General features: G+C 41.2%; 1 protein-coding gene across 8 annotated transcripts in view; it reads right to left on the bottom strand.

Moving 5' to 3' along the window:
• The window catches only part of vmp1 (vacuole membrane protein 1), a 163,163-nt gene that overhangs the window by 120,399 nt on the left and 16,965 nt on the right, over window positions 1-25,799 (bottom strand). For all 8 annotated transcript variants that reach the window (XM_048556798.2, XM_048556807.2, XM_048556800.2 and 5 more), the window contains 3 exons: window positions 19,495-19,601; window positions 17,589-17,724; window positions 1,863-1,953 (listed from right to left, as the gene is read on the bottom strand). In XM_048556798.2, the coding sequence (XP_048412755.1) occupies window positions 1,863-1,953; window positions 17,589-17,724; window positions 19,495-19,576 (309 nt within the window). In that variant the 5' untranslated portion in view covers window positions 19,577-19,601. The remainder of the gene's footprint in view (window positions 1-1,862; window positions 1,954-17,588; window positions 17,725-19,494; window positions 19,602-25,799) is intronic.

Genomic DNA, 25,799 nt, shown 5'->3' with positions numbered 1-25,799 from the left:
AGTGCTACATCTCTGGTGCAAACTGTACGGACTATATGAAAGTAGCCAGCGCAGCCTGGTGTGAAGCTGTCTGATGCTTGTGCACAGTTCATTGGCTGGCAACCAAGAACACACACAATTCCTGCCCAAGATCATCTGCCTCAAAATTTGGAATTTTCAGTGTGTTGCTAAAACATCCAACCAGAAGCTGCTTATAGCCAGTGAACTAAACAGAACTCAAATCAAGGAGCTCAGATTAATTAAAGAAGATATCACATTGGATATACAGATCAAGGATCTATTTTGAAATTTCCAGAATTGCGTCATGTAATTAACTTCCACATTTTTCCCTCAACCTTCCATGTTTTAGATAAGTCCTTCAACTGCAGTCAAAAAATTTACTGACGTGTATAATGAAAATTAAGCAAATTATCAAGTCAGAAATGGCTTACAATTGACAATCTGCATGTGTATAGCATAGTACCTCTCAATTACTTTAGGGGGAAAAAATCCACGGCACACCATATCAATACCAAGCCAAGGTTAAAAAAATTAGGATGGGTCAATAAATGCTTAGTCAAAACTACAATTTTGAAGGACATTCTGTAAAGCACAGTGAAATTGAATAGCAGAGAGTTCATAAGCAAGTTTAGTCGCAAAAAAGTGCTGCAGGTGATGTGAAGATTTCAACCACATTCACGGTCAACATTGAGTGAGAAGCATACATTCAAGTGAACTTCAAGTAGAGTCAAAATCGGGCAAAAGCAATGGTGTACAGATAAATGGGCTGCGGTGAAAGCAGTTTTGCAAGGTACTGGAACTGGAGGTGGTTATCAGGATAGGAAATGGTGAGGTCACAAAGTACTTGAAATTTGAAACAATGGACAGGGGAGGGCATGTACTCAGATGACAGCCAGGAAACGTAAACAAGCACAAAGGCTCTTCAAGCTAGTGAAGGCATAGAGAGAGAATGCAATACAACTAATAATTTACAATGCCTACAATATGGAATACTAGCCGAGAGTATTGGAATAGATGAGTCTAAATATGGATGAACATTTCAGAAGATCTAAGCAATGACAATGGAAATATTATAGAGCCGAGAAAAATATGCAAATCAAATTCAGAATTTAGGTAGAAGATTGAAGAAGGGAAATTTGGAGAATGAGTCAAGAGTTTGTGCTTTTTTTTTGCTTTCTGTCTCAAATTCTTCTTGCAAAAACATTGAAGGCTGCTTCTGGTTGTCATGATACACCCAGAGAGCAGAAATAAAATTCTTCAGCTATACTGCCATTTCAAGAGTCCCAATTCGTTTAACTCTCAATCCCTTCAAAAATGAGGCGAAATAAATTTTGTTAGCATCAATCAAGTTCCAGTATCAGATAGCCAAACACAAAACTGCCCAAACTCAAATTTCATAATCTCAATCCAAGCAATTGTGGGAATGGTGAATATTGCTAAACTATTCTGGAACATCAGCACTCTGGAGAAAGTAAGATTAAAGGTACGTTTGGATAAAGATTTTGAGTCTTTTTTCAAATCACAGTTCCGGAAATGGGGTTGGCAGGAAGGCAGGAAAACAGTGTTAAGGCCACAATCAAATCAGCCACCATTATGTTGAATTGCAGATCAGATCAATTGCTCGAAAGGTCTGCTACTTGTGAATACTACAAAGCACAACACAAAATGAAACCAGTTTGATTTCAAAGCAAGTGAAGATTTGTATTAAAATCCAAACTGGTTTTGGATGGAACTATTAACCACCTGTCTTTCAGTTTTGATTGACCTGCTGTACATTTCTAACAATCACTCTCATTGGGTCAACTATTAGTTAATCAAATTAATACTGATGATCAACAACAGCCCGAGTTCTCTGAGCTCACCTGTTGATGCCCGCCTTCAACATAGTAGGCAACTGTAGCTACAGCAAACAATAACAGAGTGACGAAGACAAACTGTCGTCGCTGCCACAACCTGAAAAGAGAACGACACAGTTCTATTAGTCTATAAATGTGCTGACATACAATTAGCTCAACTGTCTGGCTGGGAGAAGGAAAATTGGGAAAGATAGAAAAAAAGATCGATCATTAGGTAACGGACAAAGCTTGTTTTATTCCTTGTCTCGTGAATACTCATCTTTTATCTTGGATTCACCAAGCTACTGTTTTTCTCCTATTTTCCATCTTGGTGACATACTGCATTGAAACCTTTGTCAATTTCACAAAAAGTTCCTTTACAGAAGTGAGAATTGATATCGATACCAAGGGACCAATCACGAGGTTGGCCAATTTAACTGTATCGTAGATGCAACAAATAAAAAGAATGTTTGAAACAAAGTTCCATAAATAAGTTCCTGTTTTTATGCCAGATAGAGCCGGTGATATACCAATTCATCAAGTTCCTGATCTCAAAGACAGCTTAAGGAGCAAACAGAGATAAGGTGACTCCTTTGAGGAAAAAAGTAGGGAGGAGGTAATAAGACCATTGACTCTCTGCTTCATTAGATTTTACAATTAGTTGCAGATTGGACCTGATAGAGATACAACGAGATAGAGAGAATGATGATATAAAATGACAGCAAGAACACTGATTTATGCAAGAGCACTTTAGTCATACAGTCAGAAGTCAACAACACGGGAAAGACCCTACGGCGCATTGCATCCACGTGGGGCAAGAACCACTATTCCATTTTCCATCACTTGGCCCATAGCCTTATACACCTTGACATCATTTTTAGAAGGCAAAAGAAAAAGGTCTAAAAGACTTTCCATGCAATCTTGATCACCATCGCAATCAAGAATGCAAAACAATGGTCGGAAATTAACAAGCTGAGCATTTGAGACCTATATAACAAGCATAAACTTGGGCTATGAGTTAAGAGATGAATATGGTGGAGGAAACATGACAGCATGGAACATCTCAAGTTGCTTTAAAGCCTACGTTCATTCTTTGGCAGTACAGGACTTCAGTATTGTTAAAAAGGAAGACATGTCTAAGATTTTTGCTTTGCATTTGAAGGATCTAGGCCTGAAATGTCAGCCTTCCTGCTTGGCCTGCTGTGTTGATCCAGCACTACACCTTGTCGTCTCAGATTCTCCAGCATCTGCAGTTCCTACTATCTCTGAAACAATGTGCAAGAAAGCCAGTTTAAAGGAGAAAACCAAGATTTTTCTCGTGCATTCAAGAAAACACTAGTTACGAGTGGACCCGGACTGGTGGGGGCAGAGTGTTGAAGAATGCACAGGTCAACAGTAACTGAAAGTTAACAGTCAGATTTTAGTTAAATTTTAACCTAGGAAAGTTGATCCCAATTTTCAAAGTATTTGCTTCAGAAATGAACCAACATATTTCTGTCACCTGTTTTGTTCAATTGCAGCAGCTTACATGCACATTCTGTCTGTCTGTCTGTCTGTCTGTCTGTCTACAAAGAACAGGGCATTGAAATTTAATGTATGTAGTTGATGACTGGACTCCACTGCAAGCCTGACTGATCCTAAACTGGTTGCCAGTGTAATCCTTGACATGCACTGTATTATCCAGCAAATTTTGTACAATTGTAGAATCGTATGTCATGTTGGACATTGAGTCTCAAGCTTTGAAAAGGTGGTTGAGTAATCAATGGCTGTTTGCAACAAGCAAGACAAAGGCATCTGCTATTTGATATTCAGCATGGTCTTTGAGACATAGTCCACATTCCAGCTATCCAGATTCACCTATTGCTCAAATATTCACTACGCCTTACTCTTTGGACATTTTCAGGACAGCATTGTGGCCATAAAACAGTCACAGCAATAAAGATAACGAAATGTGAGGCTGGACGAACACAGCAGGCCCAGCAGCATCTCAGGTGCACAAAAGCTGACATTTCGGGCCGAGACCCTTCATCAGAGAGGGGGATGGGGTGAGGGCTCTGGAATAAATAGGGAGAGAGGGGGAGGCGGACCGAAGATGGAGAGAAAAGAAGATAGGTGGAGAGGACAGTATAGGTGGGGAGGTAGGGAGGGGATAGGTCAGTCCAGGGAAGACGGACAGGTCAAGGAGGTGGGATGAGGTTAGTAGGTAGGAGATGGAGGTGCGGCTTAGGGTAGGAGGAAGGGATGGGTGAGAGGAAGAACAGGTTAGGGAGGCAGAGACAGGCTGGGCTGGTTTTGGGATGCAGTGGGTGTGGGGGGGGGTGGGGGGAAGAGCTGGGCTGGTTGTGTGGCGCAGTGGGGGGGTGGGGGACGAACTGGGCTGGTTTTGGGATGCGGTGGGGGAAGGGGAGATTTTGAAGGGTCTAGGCCCGAAACATCAGCTTTTGTGCTCCTGAGATGCTGCTGGGCCTGCTGTGTTCATCCAGCCTCACATTTCGTTATCTTGGATTCTCCAGCATCTGCAGTTCCCATTATCACAGTCTCAGCAATAATATTGGTTTTCCCCTTAAATTGATATCCTCACAAATTGTCCTGATGAGTGCAAAACAAGAAAGATTTGACAATTTTATTTCACACCAATACTCAAACCTACAATGTTGGGACTAATATAAGGTATAGTAAATAACCTTGGTTTATGGGATTTTCTTGGACTGCTGGCTCCATACAAACACTTCTTCAGACAGCGACATTATTCATTGCAAAAGAGGCAACATAAATAATGTGCTTTAACATAGTACCTTAATGACAGGAAAATGTATCAATTGTTTTACATGAAGTTTTTTTTTTAAAAAGCTTTGGCTCATTCAAGATTGGACTTCTGACAATGTTTGACATTATTAATGGCCACAGGAATCTATCACAAGCATTTTTAACCTGCACAACGATGACAGTCCACGAAACAATTAAAGGCAAGATAATGCAAATTAGTCAAAAACTGGATTGAAAATGTTTGCAAAATCTCATAGGTCTACATGTACTATACTGCTCCCTTTGTAAGGGGTACAAAGGTTTTGCCTTCAAAGCGTTAGCCTACAACATTGAAACCTCTTACTGGAGCAGAAGACAGCAGAATCCCGAATTTAAATATTAACATGACATTGGTCATCTGTGGTGCTCAGTGTGTGTAATTCGATTAGGTCACAGATTAACAACCTGATGGTACAGAGTGAGCATCTTCTTGTAGTTGGTAACTCGTCACCCATTTGTTTTTATATTAAATCAGCGTTTTCTTCGAGCCTTTTGTGACCTTCATACAACACCAGAAAGAACAAGAGCTCTCCTCTGCGATTACAGATAGCACTTGGGAGGTCATTCTTGAAAATGGAAAAAAGATTTTTCGTTTTAGTCAGTCACACATTACTAGTATACCATAATGTCCATACCATATTTTTTATAACATGAGAGATGCAGACAATGCATGTAAAGCCAGATACATCACATAAATTGACCTCAGAAGGTGGTGGTCCATCTGTCATGGTAGAATTTGAACCTGGGCCCCTGAATTAACAGTCCAGCAATAATGTCATAAGGCCATCACCTCCCAGCTATCCTGATTCCTTTACTGATGAAAAATCTGTCAATGCTTTGAATATACTGATGACCAGCCTCAAAGCCTTTTGTGGTAAAGAATTATTTTGACTCGAGCAAATCTGTGGAATTCATCACTTGTCTTAAATTGCTAACTCCCTTACTCTGAATGCCGCCTTCTGGTCCTTGACACTGCCACTATGGCAAACATTTCCACATCGACCTTGTCAAGCCCCTTAAGAATCTTAAGCTTCAATAAGGTCTTACCTAGTTCTCCTTAACTCCATGACTAGAAGTCCAACCTATTCAAACTCACCTCATAAGAAAAGCCCTCCACTCTTTAGGTTCAACCTTGTGAACCTTCACTGGACTAGGTCCATTACTTAGAGTGCCCAAAACTGTTCACAGTATGTGAGCTGAGATATGATCAGTCCCATGTATAGTTTTAACAAGACTTCCACATTTCTATGCTTGGTCCTTTTTTTGGAGCAAAGGCTATCATTTAATTTTCTTTCACTAAACTTGGATGCTAGGTTCATCAGGTTCTACTCACTACGACCCCACATTCAGCTCCTACCAAGATATATAATCTCACATCTTCCCACAATTATATTCCATGTAACTTGAATATATCCCTCAACCGACTCCTTGTGTCATCCTCCCTACTTACTTTTCCAACAACTTTTGTCATATGCAAACTTGAGGACAGAATATTCACTATCATTTAAGTGTTAGAACCCTGACTAATTTTTCATTATCTTTGCTTTGTCTTTCAATCAATTTTGGATTGGAGCTGAAAACTGGAGGCTGTGAGCTAAAGATAACTTCTGGACTGTGGGAAACAATTGGGATTAAAAGGAAAACGTATTAAATAAGCCTTGCCTATTTCAGAGGCCAAGCCTGGAAATTAATCACAGGTTGGTTCAGGGTCAAAAGGTTCTGCTGATAATTCTCTTCTCTAGTGATGAAGTATGTTTAAATAGATTGTACAAGTAGGCTATTAATGAGGTCAGTACTTGGGAAAAGACCTTACACTCAAGTAGATGGCAGGTGTTCAATGGTAACCGAGACTCACTAGCCACTGTGAGGTCTGTCAGGGAGTGGTCAGAGTTTGAATTGGGTTTTGGACTATGCATTTGAGGGGCGGAGAAGAAAAAGGAGTCTGGCCGTTGATGCTAAAGCATGAAGATTTGAAAGCTCCCTGCCTAACTGCTCATGCATAACCTTGGAAGTTTAGAGACTAGAAAACTAACTTATAATTATCACTGCCTTTATCTGAATGAACTGTTAAGGTAATCCTGATCAACATCTTAGAAAATCAGCCAAGAATCCAGCAACTTTGCTGTGGAGCATTACATCACAAAAGACATTTAAATAATCTGGCCAGTTTTGTTAGTTTATTTATCCTGTGTTTGTCTGCCCGTCTTGTGTGACCAGGGCTGCAAACAAAGGTTTTGGGGTTTATAGCACAGATCAATTTGATTACTGTGCAGTTTAATTTTTGCTTGGCTAAAATTATGATATTGTTAATAAATTTCTCAGGTCTTTTGTTTAAGATATAAACCAGTTCTGGAATTGATTATTCGCACAGTCTGATTAGTTATTTAAAAGTTTGATTAGAACCACTGGGGTTAATTTTGAAGGTTTAAATTTTAATGTGTTGTGAATGCACAAGTTGGAAAGGCTGACATGGTTCTGCTGTGTCATAACAGTCATTACTATATATTTAAAGTAATTCAAATCCAACACCGAGTCCTGCGGCATTCGACTATTAGAGGTTGACATCCTGAAAATTCATCCTTTTCCCAATTCTGTCTTCCGCATAGGTTAAAAAAACCGTAATGGGAGTTACGTACAGGCTTCCAAACAGTAGTCAAGATTTGGGGCTGAAGATGGAAAAGTCGGGTAAGAAAAGCAAGGTTACAGTGACCGTGGAGGATTTCAACATGTAGGTGGACTGGGAAGGTCAGGTTGGCAGTGGATCACAAAGAGAGAAATTTGTGGAATGTCTACAAGTTGGCTTTTTGCAACAGCTTGTGGAAGAGCCCACAAGGGAACAGGAAATTCTGAATTTAGTGTTCTGCAATGAGGCAGACTTGACAAAGGAACTTAAATTAAACAAACTGTTAGGAGACAGTGAACATAATATGATTGAATTTGAGAGGGAGAGAAGGTGGAATTGGATGTAATATTATTACAGTTGAACAAACGCAACTTCGGAGACATGAGGGAGGAGCTGACAAGCATTGACTCTGAGGGGACCCTCCCAGAAAAGGCAGTGGAACAGCAATGGCAGGAGCTTCTGGGAATAATTTGAGAGACACAGCAAAAATTCATCCTTAAGAAAACGAGCATACTAAAGGAAGGATGAGACGACCATGGCTGACAAGGGAAGTCAGGGACAGCATAAGTGCAAAAGAGAAAGCATATCACATAGCAAAGGGCAGTGGGAAACCAGAGGATTGGGAAGCTTACAGAGATGAACAGAGGGAAACAAAAAAAAAACAACGACGGGAGGGTGAAGATTAAGTGAGGGTAAGCTAGGTGGTAACAAAAAAGTTGCAAGAATTTCTTCAGTTATATAACAGGGGATAAGCAGTGGCCTAGTGGTATTATCAATCGACTATTAACCCAAAGACCCAAGTAATGTTCTGGGGACCTGGGTTTGAATCCTGCCATGGCAGGTGGTGGAACTTGAATTCAATAATAGTATGGAATAAAGAGTTTTATGGTCATCATTAAACCATTGCCAATTGTTAGGAAAAGCCCATCTGGTTCACAAATGTCTTTTAGGGGAGGAAATCTTTCATCTTTATCTGGTCTGGCCTACATGTGACTCCAGACACATTGTGATATGGTTGACTCTTAACTGCCCTCTGGTCAATTAGGAATGGGCAATAAATGTTGGTCCAGCCAGCAATGCCTGTATCCCAATGAGGGAAAAAAAGGCACACAGAACAGCAACTCATATTCCGCTTGGGAACCCTGCAGCCCAATGGTATCAATGTGAACTTCACAAGCTTCAAAATCTCCCCTTCCCCCACCACATCCCAAAACCAGCCCAGTTAGTCTCCTCCCCCCCATCGCATGACACAACCAGCCCAGCTCATCACCTCCCCCGACTGCATCCCAAAACCAGCCCAGCCTGTCTCCGCTTCCCTAACTTGTTCTTCCTCTCACCCATCCCTTCCTCCCACCTCAAACCGCACCTCCATTTCCTACCTACTAACCTCATCCCACCTCCTTGACCTGTCCGTCTTCCCTGGACTGATCTATCCCCTCCCTACCTCCCCTCTCCATCTTCGGTCCACCTCCCCCCTCTCCCTATTTATTCCAGAACCCTCTCCCCATCCCCCCCTCTCTGAAGAAGGGTCTAGGCCCAAAACAGCAGCTTTTGTGCTCCTGAGACGCTGCTTGGCCTGCTGTGTTCATCCAGCTTCACACTTTGTTATCTCGGATTCTCCAGCATTTGCAGTTCCCATTATCTCTGATACATAGTCAGCCTAATTGGCCTGTAATTTTCTGTCTTTTGCCTTACTCCCTTTTTAAACAGGAGCATCACATTAGCAATTTTCCAGTCCCTCTGGGACTGTCCTGACTCTCGCGATTACTGCAAGATCACCACTGACACCTCCGCTATCTTTTCAGCTATCTCCTTAATAACTCTGGGGTGTAGCCCATCCGGTCCAGGTGATTTATTGACCTTGAACCTTTTTTTTAAAAAGCGTTGTGCTGCAGCCTTCCTATTTCAAAAAATAAACAGCAGGAAAATTTAGCCCTGTGGGACCATATGATGAAAAGAGAGAGACCTGGAACTCCTACGAAGGGGGGCTCCATTATTTTGTTCTAACGAACGCAACTGAATGAAATACAGTCGTCCCTGTGCTCTTACTTATTTTTTCAGTTGAGTTGGGGGTTGACGCGATCTTTAAACTTCCTGAAGGAGTCTGATACAAACAGAAAGGCCAGATTCCAAAACTTGGAAATACATAATAGGAATCCTGCAGAGCCATTTTTCTCCAAAATCATTAGCAATTTCTGAAAAGTTCAGATTCCACAAATGCAACCAGCCTGATAGATTCACAATCTCCCACATCACAGATTTTAAAAAAGTTAGCAGAATGAGGTGAATTCAGACATAATGATTAAAATAATACTCAGAAACAGACTGGAGTGCGGTTTGTAGTGCAAAGTGATCCAGATGAGATTACCAACGGAAGAAAATCTAGATTTAAAGCACTGGGGATAGCAGTGTCGATGGAACTGGCAGCCAAGGAAGCTCAACACATAAGCTTGAGCATGAGAGTTCACAAAACCACAGGTGGCTGAGACACAAGCACTTCAGATTCTAAACAATAGTAGAAAACAGGTTATGCAGCAGCAAATTTTTGGTAATCAAACAGCTGTCTATTTTTGCAAATAACAAATCAGCACATTGAATAGGCATGTTTGATGAAGAAACATGAATAGACACCAAAAAATACAGAAATCAAAAGAGCAGGAAGAAAATCTACACATTACAAAGAAAGACTCAAGAAAAGCCCAGACTCTCAGTCTAGGAAGACCCATTAATAAACATACTAGCTGTTGGTGACAACACTAATTGATACCGGGTCACTCCCTTACTGGGATGGCTAACCAGTAAGAACAGAGGTGTCCTGTGGAGCAGCAGTTTCATTGACACCTTAAAGTGCATATCAAAAGCACCTGAGTCACATAGTGCCATTTTTGAGAGTTTCACCACAAAAGTATGCACACAGGTGAGGTGGTACATTTAAGGATATTCAGTGAGATTATCCATTTGAACGTTTATTCTTACTTTACAGCTTTATTGGGAGGCATGTAATTGGACAAAATCAAACTCGGCTGGACTGAAGTAAATCACTTGTCAGATTTTGAGTATGATCTATTGCAAATTCTAAAGAAACGTGCCATTGTTTTCAATGGGAACCTGGGAAGCAGGTCAAATTGAAAATCAAGAATGAGAATCAGGCAAAAATGTACCAAGGCTAGATCAGCCCCTTTTGCATTCAGATCAAAAAAGGTCAAAACAGAATGAAGGAGGCTGGTCAAGACAGGAGTCCTTGAACCTGCAAAATAAAAGTGTGATTGGGCCACATCTACTGTCCTAGTAACGAAGGAAGATGGATTGGTAAAATGTACAGTGATTTTCAGGTCACTATTAATCCAACGCTGTGCTAAGTAATATTTTTTGCCTTTAATTAATGACCTATTTGCTGGAATAGCTGGTGGTCAACTTTTCAGTAAAATTGAACTTAGTCAAGTTCATTTCCAGATGAATGTAGATCTGGCATCTCAGAAATACTTGACAATTGCACCACGTAAGAGACTACTCAAGTACAAGAGGGCTTCCATTTATAATCACACCTGTACCTATGTGATTCCAATATGCCATTAATCAGATTTTTAAGTGGATTTGAAGAACTCTAGTATTACCTTGATGATATTTTAGTCACAGGTAGAAATAAATAAGAAAAATATCTCCACCATTTAGATGCAACTCTTGCAGAGATTTGAAAATTATGGTTTAAGAGCCAGGAAAGACAAATGTGATTTTTTTTAAAAGCTTACATCAAATGTTTACGCCATGTCATTGATACTAAAGGACTACAAATGTCACCTTCAAAAGTAGTCATATGAGGTACCAATGCCTAAAAATGTAAATCAACTGTAATCAATTTTAGGCTTGCCAGGGCAGGTTTGTTCCAAATCTTGTCAACATTCTCAAACCTTTGCACAATTGATTATACCAAAACAAGTGCAGCAAGTGGAAAGATCAATGTGAAAGAGCCTTAAAACAAGTTAAAAAGGCTTTAAGTCAGACGTCCTGACCCATACAGTGAGTAGTTGTTTCTTATGGTGATCCAATGGTGATGAGAGGCTTTTGCCTCAGATTGTTGAACAAAGCAGAATTGAGTTCATACACAGGGAGAAAAAAGCTCTAAGATTCATTTTCAGCATTAGATAATTCCATTTACTAAATGGCTAGGAATTTACTCTACGAACATTCCATAGTCTATTGACCACAATATTTCGGCCTCTTACAAAAGGATATATTTTCTAGCAGCAAGTCATACAGAGAGGTGGATTTCGTTGCTGATAACTCACACTTTATAATTAAGTACCAGCAATCACATTTGCATAGGAATACTGATAAACTCTCTAGATTACATTTGCCAAATGAGTCACTTACTATGCAGTCATTTTCTACTTCGAAAAAGTAAAGGCGACTCCAGTAATGAAAACACTTGAAAGAAGTATACTAGAAGTGATCCACCACTATGAAAAGTGATGGACATGAATGCTGAACGTTTTTAAATGACATGTCTAAATGGCCTGAAGTTGCCCATCACGAAAACAACATCTTCGAGAAAATCTTTAAAAGATCTGGGGACAGCTTTTTGAAGGTTTGGTTTTCCGGATGAGCTTATTAGTGATAACGGTTCACAATCTGTTCTGAAAAAATTTAGACTATTGAAAGCAGAACAAAATTCAACATATTCAATTAGCTCTTTTATCACCCAGCTACAACTGGTTTGGCAGAAAAGTTCTGTTCAAATAATGGAACATTCCATAAAAGGGAACTTGAGAACAAGTGTCACTATCTAAATAATTGCACAATTTTGCTTTAATGCACTGGAGAACAACCCACTTAATGACTCAAAGTTTTCCAGCACTGCTCATGGTTAAGTGTCAGTTGCACAAGACATTTGATTTGCTGAAACCATTCAAGACAAAAGACTTTGTTTCCAGGAAACAAAAGAATCAGATTTTCCTGAGAGAGGACAAGACCAAACACTACGTTTTCCAAAAGGTCAAATGAAATTAGCAAGGAATTACACCACTGGCAAGAAGTGAGTCCCAGCCATCACAATAGCACAGACCAATCTCCTGCAATAAGAAACACTACGGCATAAAGTAGACATGTAGATCAAATCTTGGTAACAAAGATAACATTTAGTGAATTTCTACAAATAACCGTGCCATGAGCATAATAAATGATGAAGCAGTGTTGAAGGGCTAACTGGCCTACTCCTGCTCCTATTTTCTAGTTGTCTAGATTTCTAAAGAGAGACCTGGATACACCTAAGGACAGAACAGTAACTGGAACAGGTACATCTCAGAATCAGTACACCTTACTGGAGAATATCACATTTCCAAACATTTATCTTAACAAAACAACAGGTGATGTAAACCAAGAATGCCAGAGGTTAGAGCCCAATGAGACAAATAACCAGAGTCCTGAGGTGAGTCAACAGACACAGAGAAATCAATGTCCTCCAGAATGTCTTTCTTTCTTACTGACTGTACCAATATGATTCTAAATATTGTGCATGTTCTCATTGCAGAAATCTGATGTAAAGGAGGAAGGGATTTTGTTTAAGTATGGTTTACTGTCACTGTAAGAGTCCAATCAAAAGACATGATGATATCGTTTGCAAATTTGGGTTTAGTCGAATCTTGCTGCCTGTTGGGCAAACATCTCCTTAATGAATCTCCGGCTGTTAAACACTTCAGCCTCCTGGTTCTTCTTGAAACATAAGACCTTTGAAAGAAACCTTTGAGGTTTCTGCAGGACATCTTGGAGATGATGTCCACAGTCACTACAGTATCTGGTAAAGGAAATGAATGAGAGCGCAGCTGATGTCCCTGACTCCTCCTTGTGCAAGAAGTGTCCAGCTTGCAGCTCTTGTTAGACCGCATGATCACTCTGAAACTGTGGATGGACTCACGTTGGAGCACATGCGATGCTGAGGGGGTCATGGATAGCACGTTTAGCGAATTGGTCACACCGCAGATTAGGATTGCTGAGGGGGTAAAGGGAATGAGTGACCAAAAGGCAGAGAAAGAAGAGCAAGGCAGTGCAGGTGTCCCCTGCGGTCATCTCCCTCCAAAACAAGGAAACCGTTTTGGATACTGTTGGGGGAGATGGCTCACCAGGGGAAGGCAGCAGTAGCCAGGTTCATGGCACCATGGCTGGCTCTGTTGTATAGAAAGGCAGGAAAAAGAGTGGAAGGGCTATAGTCATTGGGGATTCAATTGTAAGGGGAGGAGTAGGACTGTCAAAAACGAGACTCCTGAATGGTATGTTGCCTCCCAGATGCAGGGTCAGGCATGTCTCAGATCGGCTGCAGAACGTTCTGAAAGGGGAGGGCAAACACCCTGTTGTCGTGGTGCATATAGGCACCAATGATATAGGTCAAAAACGGCATGAGGCCCTACAAGCAGAATTTAGGGAGTTCGGAGCCAAGTTAAAAAGTAGGGCCTCAAAAGGTAGTAATCTCAGGATTGCTACCAGTGCCACGTGCTACTCAGAGCAGAAATGAAAGAATAGCCAGAATGAATGCATGGCTTGAGAGGTGGTGCAGGACGGAGGGGTTCAGATTTTTGGGACATTGGGACCAGTTCTGGGGAAGGTGGGACTATTACAAATTGGTTCCAGTCTGGCCTAGGTGTAGACTGTCCAATGTCCTTGGGAGTGCTTTTGCTAACACTGTGGGGGAGGGTTTAAACTAATGTGGTAGGGGGATGGGAACCAAATATTGGACAGGTTATTGGACTGAAAGGAGGTAGCAACTAAAGCCTGTAAGGAACTAGATAATGAAGTCAGAGTGACTAAAAGGAAGAGTAGGCAGGGAGCAGATGATGAACAAAGGGTCAGGTGGTCTGAGGTGCATTTGTTTTAATGCGAGAAGTGTAGTAGATAAGGCAGATGAACTTCGGGCTTGGATCAGTACCTGGGAATATGATGTAGATCGGGAGAAACCATTTGAAGGTAAATCCACATTTGATATGTGGGATATGTGGGAGACATGTTCCTGTGAAAATGAAGGATAGAAATGGCCAGATTAGGGAACCATGGATGACAGGTGAAATTGAGAGACTAGCAAGGAGGAAAAAGGAAGCATACATAAGGTTTAGGTGACTGAAGACAGACAAAGCTTTGGAAGAATATCAGGAATGTAGGGTGAAACTGAAAAGAGGATTTAAGAGGGCTAAAAGGGGGCATGCAATATCTTTAGCAAACATGGTTAAGGAAAATCCCAAAGTCTCTTATTCATACAAGAGAGAGCAAGATGGTAACTAGAGAAAGAACTGGCCCACTTAAAGACAAAGAAGGAAAGTTATGCGCTGAGTCACAGAAAATGGGTGACATTCTTAACCAATACTTTGCATCGGTATTCACCAAGGAGAGGGGCATGACGGATGTTGAGGTTAGGGATAGATGTTTGATTACTCTCGGTCAAGTTGGCATAAGTAGGGAGGAAATGTTGGGTATCCTAAAAGGCATTAAGGTGGACAAGTCCCCAGGTCTGGATGGGATCTATCCCAGGTTATTGAGGGAAGCAAGAGAGGAAATAGCCGGGGCCTTAACAGATATCTTTGCAGCATCCTTAGACACGGGTGAGGTCCCAGAGGACTGGAGAATTGCTAATCTTGTCCCCTTGTTTAAGAAGGGTAGCAAGGATAATCCAGGTAATTATTGACCGGTGAGCCTGACATCAGTGGTATGGAAGCTGCTGAAGAAGATACTGAAGGATAGGATCGAAGCCCATTTTCTTCCAAATGGGAATATCAGTGATAGACAACATGGTTTTGTGCAGGGAAGGTCATGTCTTACCAACTTAATTGAATTCTTTGAGGACGTGACAAAGTTGATTGATGAGGGAAAGGCTGTGGATGTCATATACATGGACTTCAGTAAAGCGTTTGATAAGATTCCGCATGGCAGGCTGATGGAGAAAGTGAAGTCACATGGGGTCCAGGGTGTGCTAGCTAGATGGAGAAAAAAACTGGCTAGGCAACAGGAGACAGAGAATAGTAGTAGAGGGAGGTTTCTCAAATTGGAGACCTGTGATCAGTGGTGTTCCTCAGGGATGTGTGCTGGGACCACTGTTGTTTATGATATACGTAAAGGATTTGGAGGAAGGTATAGGTGGTCTGATCAGCAAGCTTGCAGATGACACAAAGATTGGTGGAGTATCAGATAGTGAAGGGGACTGTCAGAGATTACAGCAGAATATAGATAGATTGGAGAGTTGGGCAGACAAATGGCAGATGAAGTTCAATCCGGGCAAATGAGAGGCGTAAGATCTGATTCAAGAGCAAACTATACAGTAAATAGAAAAGTCCTGGGGAAAATTGACGTACAGAGAGATCTGGGTGTTCAGGTCCATTGTTCCCTGAAGGTCAATAGCGTGGTCAAGATGGCATACGGGCATGCTTTCCTTCATCGGACAGAGTATTGAGTACAAGAGTTGGCAGGTCATGTTACGGTTGTATAAGACTTTGGTTTGGCCACATTTAGAGTACTGCGTACAGTTCTGGTCGCCAAATTACCAAAAGGAAGTGAATGCTTTGGAGAGGGTGCAGAGGAGGTTCACCAGGATGCTTGGTATGGAGGGCACTAGCTATGAAGAAAAGGTTGAGTAGATTAGGATTATTTTCATTAGAAAGAGGGAGATTGAGGGGGGACCTGATTGAGGTCTACAAAATCATGAGGGGTATATACAAGGTGGATAGCAAGAAGCTTCCCCCCCCCCCCACCCAGAGTGGGGTCTCAATTACTAGGGGTCATGAGTTCAAAGTGAGAGGAGGAAAGTTTAGGGGAGATATGCATGGAACGTTCTTTACACAGAGGGTGGTGGGTGCCTGGGACACGTTGCCAGCGCAGGTGGTAGACACAGGCACATTAGTGTCTTTTAAGATGTATCTGGACAGGTACATGGATGGGCAGGGAGCAAAGGGATACAGACCCTTAGAAACTAGATGACAGGTTTAGACAGTGGATCTCGATCGGAGCAGGCTTGGATGGCCGAAAGACCTGTTCTTGTGCTATAATTTTCTTTGTTCTTTGTAATGCTGTTGAATGCCCAAAGTTGGTGGTCAAAGCCTCTAGTTTGAATTTAGGCATTGTGCAGCACTTGCAAGACAGCATTAGCCTGAACGTGTTCCAAATTCCAGCAGCATGTCAGAATACTGCGGCGAGTAACTCACCTCCTGGTCCAACACCTACAAGGCACAAGTCAGGAGCGTGATGGAATGTTCCCCACTTGCCTGGATGAGTGCAGCCCCAACAACACTCTGGAAGCTGGACACCATCCAGGACAAAGCAACTGAGTTGACTGGCACTACATCCAGAAGCATCCACTCCCTTCCACCTCTGACACTCAGGAGCAGCAGTATTGTACTATCTACAAGATTTATTGCAGGAATTCAAAGATACCCAAACAGCACTTTCCAAACACACGACCACTTCTATTGAGGACAAGGACAGCGGATACATGGAAACACCACCACAGTTCCTTCAGTGTTGCTGTGTCAAATTCCGGGAATACCTTCCCTTATGACATTGTGGGTCAACCCACAGCAGGTAAACTGCAGCAGTTCAAGGAGGCAGATCACCACCATCTTTCAATGACAACTAGGGGCAGGCAATAAATGCTGGCTTCTCAGGGATACCCACATCCCACAAGTGAATATTGAACAAAAAAAATTTTGCATCACATGGGAACAGGCTGCTTCATTATTTGGTGTGCTGCGAAACAAACCAAACACCCCAATTATCAAACATCTTCGTTCCAGGCACCCACCACCCTCTGTGGAAAGAACGTGCCATGCATATCTCCCTTAAACCTTACAATGACGATGTATTGCACAGAAAGAGCACACACACATGCTCAACATTAACATCAAAAGCAGTCACTCAACTGACCTTCTGCATCCTACTCAATTTATAATTTGTTTAAAGCTGGTTATTGGCAAGAGTGACTCCCAAGACGTTGACAGCACCATTAACACTTGCTGTTTGGTAGTGAATTAATGGGGCAGTAATTGGATGAGTGGAATTTTTTCTACTTTTTGTAGAGACAGGTTTTCTTTGTTGGATAGCAGCCAGTGTTGTTGCTGTACCATAAAAGCTTGGCCAGAGGCACAGCTACTTCTGGGACACAGGTTTGCCCCAAATTTATTAGTGCTCAAAAGAAATAAAACATACTTGAAGACATGCAATAGATTTTAGAGTGCGAAAATAAGAAATCGAATTTTGCATTTTGGAAAATACTTCAGAATTCAATTTTGAAAAGTTCAGAAATGACTAGAAATTAGCCAGTTGATCAGCCAGCTTCACCAGTAAAATATTTTTACCTTAATGCCCATTCTTTTAAATTTACAACAGCTTCCAAGAGAAAGTATTGGAGGGTGATCATTGGTCGCCTCCATAAAACAAGAGTCTCCCTTTCCTCACGATCCCTCACTTTCTTCTCATTCAACGTCAACAGATCTGAAGACATAAAAAGAAAAGTATTTTCGAGAACTGTGCTGTCTATCAAAAGTAACTTTGAGAAAGAATGGGCAAGTAGCAGTATTGTGCCAAAAACATACAAAAGCAAAAACCAATCTCATGAACAATTTCAGAACTGAAATTAATTTTAAACAACCTGTAAAGTGTAAAGTGTGATCAAAGACCTGCAGAAAGTGTAGTCAATTTACATTTAGGATTTTTACATAGTAGAGTTTCAAGCAAAAGCATGATTTGGATACAGCATGAGAGAATAGACCCAAAATCTTGGACCATCAACTGACGCCATTAACATTTATATTCTACATGCACAGGGTAGGGGAAGGTTGAAAAGATAATAGTAAAGAAAACCAAATCTTCTGCCAATTTAGCAAAGATTAATTGCCTCTCCTTTTGTCTTGTCCCGAGAGGCTATAACAAGAGCTTTCAATGGGGTAACTAGTTTACATTTTTGTACTGAAGGGGACATGGGGAAAAACAAATGCAATGGTCTTTATTTTGATCAATTTACTGTAGAAGTTACAAAAGTGGATGCCAGTTCATAATAAAATTGATCTATGTATAACCCCACCCTCAGTGAAGAGCATGCTGACTCTCATTACTTTGCGCCACATAAGTACCTTGTGTGTAGATGCCTTCAAGGCAGAGATCGACAAATTCCTGATCTCACAGGGAATCAAGGGCAATGGGGAGAGTGCAGGGAAGTGGAGTTGAAATGCCCATCAGCCATGATTTAAATGGTGGAGTGGAGTTGATGGGCCGAATGGCCTTACTTCCACTCCTAGGTCTTATGGTCTAAAAATAGCATGTAAGGACACAGTGCACAATCTTGCAGTGGCAGCTTTAAAAATCATGTGTTGACACAAGGAACTGAACAGCCACCTTCACTGGCATGTTAATCTATTAACAAATGGGTTTGCATCAGGGAGAGTTTGATTCCAGTGACAAGCGGGTAGTAAGAATACACAATTTGGATTTTTTTTGGCTAAAGATCGAGAATGGGCTCAAACACTAGATAGATGGAAAATTATTTTTGGCCTAAGGGTCAACTCTTACCCTTAGTCGAGTATATATGGTGACCAAGACCTTCTACGGCCAATATTTCAGTATGAGTCATCAATTTATAACAAGAAACATTATAAAAGCATAGTTAGTTTATTCCTTCATTACAGAAGTTCACAGATCACAGAATCTCTCCGGCGTGGAAACAGACTCTTTGGTCCACAAGTTCACACTGGCCTTCAGAGCATTCCATTCAGACCCCATCCCCTATAACCCACCTAATCTACACATCCCCAAATACGATGGGCAATTTAGCATGACTAAATCCACCTTGCCTGCACATCTTTGGACTGTGGGAGGAAACTGGAGAAAACTCACACAGATACAGGCAGAATGTACAACTCCACACAGACAGTCATCAGAGGCTAGAATCAAACCTGGACCCCTGCTTTTAATAGTCTCAATTTGATCATGTGTTTGAAATGAACAAACATGGACATGGGAGCTCATAATGTGAGAGGCACTGCAACACTTGGGTACCCCAAATTTACACTTGAATCTTTGATGATGACTAATTCCCTTGTACAACTGTGATCTTCAGCTTAGGTCAAATACAAAGAAAAATGTTTTAACTGAGGTAGGTGAAGAAAACTGCTTGATTCAGTTTGACCACTCCAGTGGAAACTACAGAATTTTCTTTTAAAAATACACAAATTGCTGTAATGGCAAACTCCAGGGACAGTGCCTCACCTGTGGCATTACCATTCTGCTGTTCTTTCAAAATCCTCAAGCGGTGGTGCTGTAGTTCATGAGATTTTTCACTTCCAGCCATTTTCTGAATTCACAATGCCAAAATTCTGCCAGAGTAAATTAAAACAAAATTCAGAGCATTGCAATAGACAGGATTTTTTAATCAGTAGCCAGACTGTGCCATCTGTATTACAATCACATAGGGTTTGGTAAGACCACAACCAGAATCTAAGAAAGAAGGGAACCCAAGAAAGAATAACCAGGAAAGAATAAATTTGTTTAAGAGACAGTACAGCAAAAGGTTCACTAGATTGGTTCCTGGAATGACAGCAGTGTCTTATGATAGGAAGCTGAGTAAAGTGGTCTGTGTTATTTGTAAATGTGGAATGACAGGTGATCTAATTGAGACATGGAAAATTGTGAAAGTAAGGTAAATATTGTGCTGTCAATGTCACAAAAACATTATAAACAAAGTAACTGACCCCTGCATTCAAATCTGTACATACAGAGTTGCACCTATGACATCACACCAGTTCAATTTTAATTACTTCTAAGATTCAGAAAAACACAACAGCTTTAATTAATCTGTAAATTCCTTGGCAAGTCAGTACTCAATGGTGACCACTAAGGAGCCCTGGTGTGTACACAGGTGCTGCACAACTTTAAAGTAATAACTCAGAGGTTATTTAACTTTCCAGAAACATGATTTGCAAAGAAATTTACAGTCTGATAACACTTGTCACTATTTTCTCAGATCTTATGACTGGATTAAAATTTAATGCAAGATTTTGTTGCAGTCTGCTTACTTGTTTCCTACTTGGCATAACGTTGGGTAGAACGGACGACCATTTAGCAATAAGCCTTCAGTTCAAGTCATAGTCAATATGGATCCTTAACTCCATTTATCAACCTTTTCCACCACACCCCCTCCATATCCACTAAATGCCCCAGGTTAACAAAAATCTATTTGATGCAGCCTCAACAGATTTTGGGGGCAGTGGTGAATAACGAAAACATTTCCAGGTTTCTGTAACACTGTGTGAGAAGAAATGTTTCTTGACATCACAGCCGAACAGCATAGCTGTCATAGATAATGGGAACTGCAGATGCTGGAGAATTCCAAGATAATAAAATGTGAGGCTGGATGAACACAGCAGGCCAAGCAGCATCTCAGGAGCACAAAAGCTGACGTTTCGGGCCTAGACCCTTCATCAGAGCTCTCTGATGAAGGGTCTAGGCCCGAAACGTCAGCTTTTGTGCTCCTGAGATGCTGCTTGGCCTGCTGTGTTCATCCAGCCTCACATTTTATTAGCATAGCTGTCATGTTCTGTTTTTGAAGCCTAGTTCTGGACTACCCTAAAAGCAAACATAACTTCTAGGTACTTTATCAATTTCTTCAATCAACTCAAACATTTTAATTAGATTGATTCCTAAGACTCTACACAAGAACTTGAGCTTTTCATTACGGAAAGATAAATGAAACATATAAAAAGAATTAGGTGTAGGCCACGTGGCTGTAAGCCTGCTCCACCATTCATTGCCCCAAATTCAGCTTCAAGCTCAAGAAAGGTACTTTCAAAGCAGCTAATACATAAAATAAACTTAGTAATTAAAGCAGAAATCTTGGAATTCTTGAAAAACACTTGGACATCTCTAAATAAATAAATTTAATTTAATATATTTTCCTTATCTACAATCGCTCTGATACCATGTCAAGTTGCATTGTTGCATAGTAAAATAAGAAAAATGAAAGCAAATACTTCAGTTGAATTTCAGTGTGTTGCAGAACATCAAGTAACTACATAAACAAGGTTGTGATTTGTATTACTCAGTGGAACCAAATGTATTTTACAAGCTCACCCAAGGGATGCCCGTAGGGCAGAACTGGTTCCTTCGTTGCGGCAATATTTTAGACAAACCCAAGCTGTCTGATTTTGCATATGGCCAAAAACAAATTTCAGAATTTGGACTAAGCAGATGGGTTCTGCTGACAAGGTTTTAAAATACAGATTTATCATGTCGAATTTTGAAGGTTTGCTTTTCTTTTTCAAAAAACAAATTACTGACATCATGATAATGTGGTGACAGCACCAAGATACCAGAAAATTGACAACTAAAGTGAAATATAGTGTAAAGCGATTAATTTTGATAGTATGAACAAAGAGGTTACATTTTTCACATGGAAAGAAACAATGTAGTAGAGGTGTATTAAGGTTATATGAACGATATTGTATTAAGAAAACATGTGAATTCAGAGACAGATGACAGGTTGAAATGGCTACACACAAAACGCCAAGAGGTACTGGGTTTCAATTCTACAGGATGAGAATATAAATACAGGCAGGGAATACATTAACATGGAAACTCACACAGACCATACTTGGATCGTGCTATTCTCTAATATTAAAAAAAGAGAATGCAACCATCAGGAAAGATGAGAGAGACTGGGATACTTCCCTTTTGAAAACAGAAGACTAGGAAGAGATCTGATTTCTATTTTCCATTGGAAGAGTCCTGCAAAGAGCATAAATATTTGCCACAGCCACTAACTGATTAAATACATAATTTAGGGTGAATTTGGATTGTGTTATGGCTGCAGCAGATATCAATTGACACATTTAAGTGGAGGCTTGATGCACATATAGGCAGGGTGAACAGAATCAAGATAAAAGCAGAATAGGAAGAGGCAAGTCAAGAGGAAGGAAGCTCGCGTATAAAGTTTCAGTACAAATCACACGTACCAAATTCTAAATTTGATGCCCTTACTCAGCTGTACTGCAATAACATTTTACAGACACTTGCAGGTTGTGTTGTTTTAGGTCAGATCCCAAGAGTCAAACTCCAGGCATAAATACTATTGTACTTAAAAATCAAGCTCTCATCCAGATAGCAGCTTCATACAAACTCATTTGTCACTGCACTGTGCTGGGAAAAGGAAGGCCAGGCTGAATGTAAATGACAAATATAACCATTGAAAAAAAGTGTCCAATGGTTTACTGAGGTTCAGGTGACAACTCATGTTTTTCAGTCCAAAGTTTGAGGGTTGCAATTTTGTTGATCTGATAATATGCTTCATCCTTCCGCCATAGGTGCCCACTTCAGCAAAATAAAACAGCATATCAACAAAATGCACCAACTGTGTGCAATGCAATTAAAAATCAAAATGCAAATCAACATTAGTGGGGGTTGGCACCAAGCCAATAATGACTGTCCAAACAAAAATAGATCAGTACACTCATCAACAGGTAAAATGCAGAAAGTTACATAATCATGAATCATAGAGCTGTACAGCAGTTTGTCATACACCACTTCAACATTGTACATTCTAGCCTCAACTGATTGCTCCTTTGTCTCCACTCAATAGCAATGTATTTATTTGCTCAATCAATTATGATGTAGCTGAAATTAAATATTGATGTCATAAAGCTGTCAAAATGCCTCAAAACAGCCCATAAAAGCACAATGCCTAAGCAAATACAACAGCATTACCAAACAAATAAATGTTAGGATGACCAGTTTATTTCTATTGCATTGCTGCACCGCAATATGCGATTTGTACATGATAAACTCTAGCAGGGCACACAACTTTTTTTTCTGCTAATTAACTAGCTCTACAGTAGATGCAAACAAGAAATGCAGATTGAGGATCGAACAAATAAACTTAATTTTTCCAACTACTACAGTTGAGATATGCAGCAGAGTAGTGGTAATGTCACTGAACAATATCAGTGGGTACATGAGTTTGAATCACATCACAGCAGATTGAGAAGTTGAATTAAAGCGGCCGTGCATCCATATGAACATTGTTGATTATCATTTTTAAAAAATCTGGTGGCTTCCTCTACATTGGGAAAACCAAGCGGAGGCTTGGGGACCGCTTTGCAGAACACCTCCGCTCGGTTCGCACTAAGCAACTGCACCTCCCAGTCGCGAACCATTTTAACTCCCCCTCCAATTCCTGAAAGAACATGTCCATCATGAGCCTCCTGCAGTGCCACAATGACGCCACCCGAAGGTTGCAGGAACAGCAATTCATATTCCGCTTGGGAACCCTGCAGCCCAATGGTATCAATGTGGACTTCACAAGCTTCAAAATCTCCCCTTCCCCCACTGCATCCCAAAACCAGCCCAGCTCATCCCCACCTTCCTAACCTGTTATTCCTCTCACCTATCCCCTCCTCCCACCTCAATCTGCACCTCCATTTCCCACCTACTGACCTCATCCCGCCTCTCTGACCTGTCCCCTCCCTCCCCCCATATTCTCCTCTATCCATCTTTGGTCCACCTCCTCCTCTCTCCCTACCCCTCTCTGGAGGGTCTAGGCCCGAAATGTCAAACGTCAGCTTTTGTGCTCCTAAGATGCTGCTTGGCCTGCTGTGTTCATCCAGCTTCACACTTTGTCATCTCTGGGTCACTAATGTCCTTAAGGAAAGGAAGTCAGCCATCCTTTTCTGGCCTGACCTCCATGAGACTCCAGACCCACAGTAATGTAGTTGCCCTCAAATGGCAGAGCAAGCCACTCAGTTTGACCACAAGACCATAGGAACAGGAATAGGCCATTTGGCCTGCTCTGCCATTCAATCGGATCGTGAATAATCCAACACTTGTCATCTTCACTTTCCTGTCTTTTCTCCGAAGCACCTTGAATGTCCTATTGTTCAAGCTATCTTTCTCGGTCTTAATACACACAGGTGCTCTGACCCACAGCTTTCTGTGGCAAGGAATTCCAAATACTCTAAACCGTTAGAAGAAACTCCTCCTCATCTCATTCTTAAACTAGCACCCCTTAATTCTGTGACTACGCCCTCTAGTCCTAAAATTTCCCATGAAAAGAGAGGAACGTGGATGTGAGGAGTATCAGACCAGCCATCATCCCATTGAATGGCAGAGTTGGCTCAAGAGACGGTACCAGCAACCTTCATGAGCAGCTGCCCTAGCTGTAGTTTACCAGCATGCTCATACAATAAGCACTAAAGACATACCTCCTGCACAATAAAATATGGCAAAATGCTGTAAAAACAGCAATTGCCAGAAAACAGTGAAAAATAGAGATGTACAGAGAGAAATAGACCCCTTAGTCCAACTTGTCCATGCCAACAAGTTATCCTAAATAAATCTAGCCCCATTCACCCATATCCCATTGGCCCATATCCGTCTAAACCCTTCCTATTCATATATCCATCCAGATGCCTTTTAAATGTTGTAATTGTACCAGCCTCTTCCACCTCCTCTGGCAATTCATTCCATGCCTGCACTACATTCTGCGTGGTGAAGTTGCGCCTTAGATCCTTTTTACAATCTTTCCCCTCTCACCTTCAACCTACGACCTCTAGTTTTAGACTTCCCCCACCCCAGGGAAAAGACCTTGTCTATTTACTCTATCCATGCCCCTCATGAATTATAAACCTCAAAAGAGGTCACCCCTCAGTCTCCAACGCACCAGGGAAAATAGCTCAGCCTATTCAGCATCTCCCTACAGCCCAAAACCTCCAACCCTGGAAATGCCCTTGTAAATCTTTTCTAAACTCTTTCAAGTTTCGCAACATCATTCCTATAGCAGGGAGACTAGAATTGCATGCAGTATTCCAAAAGTGGCCTAACCAACATCCTGTTCAGCTGCAACATGACATACCAATTCCTACACTCAATGCACTGGCCAGTAAAGGCAAGCATATCAAACACCTCCATTACCCTACCTGTGACTCCACTTTCAAGGACCTACAAACCTGCACTCCAAAGTCTCTTAGCTCAGCAGCATTCCCCAGGACCTTACCATTAATTATTCAAGTTCCGCCCTGATTTACCTTTTCAAAACACAGCACCTCATATTTATCGAAATCCACCTGCCATTCCTCAGCGCATTGATCCATCTGATCATGATGTCACTGTACTCTGAGGTAACCGTCTATGATGTCCACTACACCTCTGATTTTGGTGCCATCTGCAAACTTACTAACTATACATCCTATCCATCAGTGGAGAAAATACAGAGTTAGCACTATGAGACCAGTGACATGGTTCCAGAAGGGATAGCAACTAAGAAAAGGCAGCTTTTAAACTAAGGATGGGAGATAGGAGCGTGGTGTTGGGGGGATAGAAGAGGGAGGAAGAAGGAGTGAGCAGATAAGTGAAGTGACAGCTAGCGAGGGATAACCAGGGGAGAAGAATAGCTGATAATAGGGTCAATAAGTCTGCTGATTGAGATTGTGAGGTAGTTGGTTCAGAAAGGGAGGAATAAGCAATAACTAGTATTTCGCACAAATATTTAGATGTCTTTCTGCCTCCTTTTGATAGCAGACAGGTTT

This window comes from Stegostoma tigrinum, chromosome 27, assembly GCF_030684315.1.
Source record: "Stegostoma tigrinum isolate sSteTig4 chromosome 27, sSteTig4.hap1, whole genome shotgun sequence".
Lineage (NCBI taxonomy): Eukaryota > Metazoa > Chordata > Chondrichthyes > Orectolobiformes > Stegostomatidae > Stegostoma > Stegostoma tigrinum.
The sequence above is the reverse complement of the archived record's forward strand: the minus strand, read 5'-3'. Positions and strand labels throughout refer to the sequence as shown.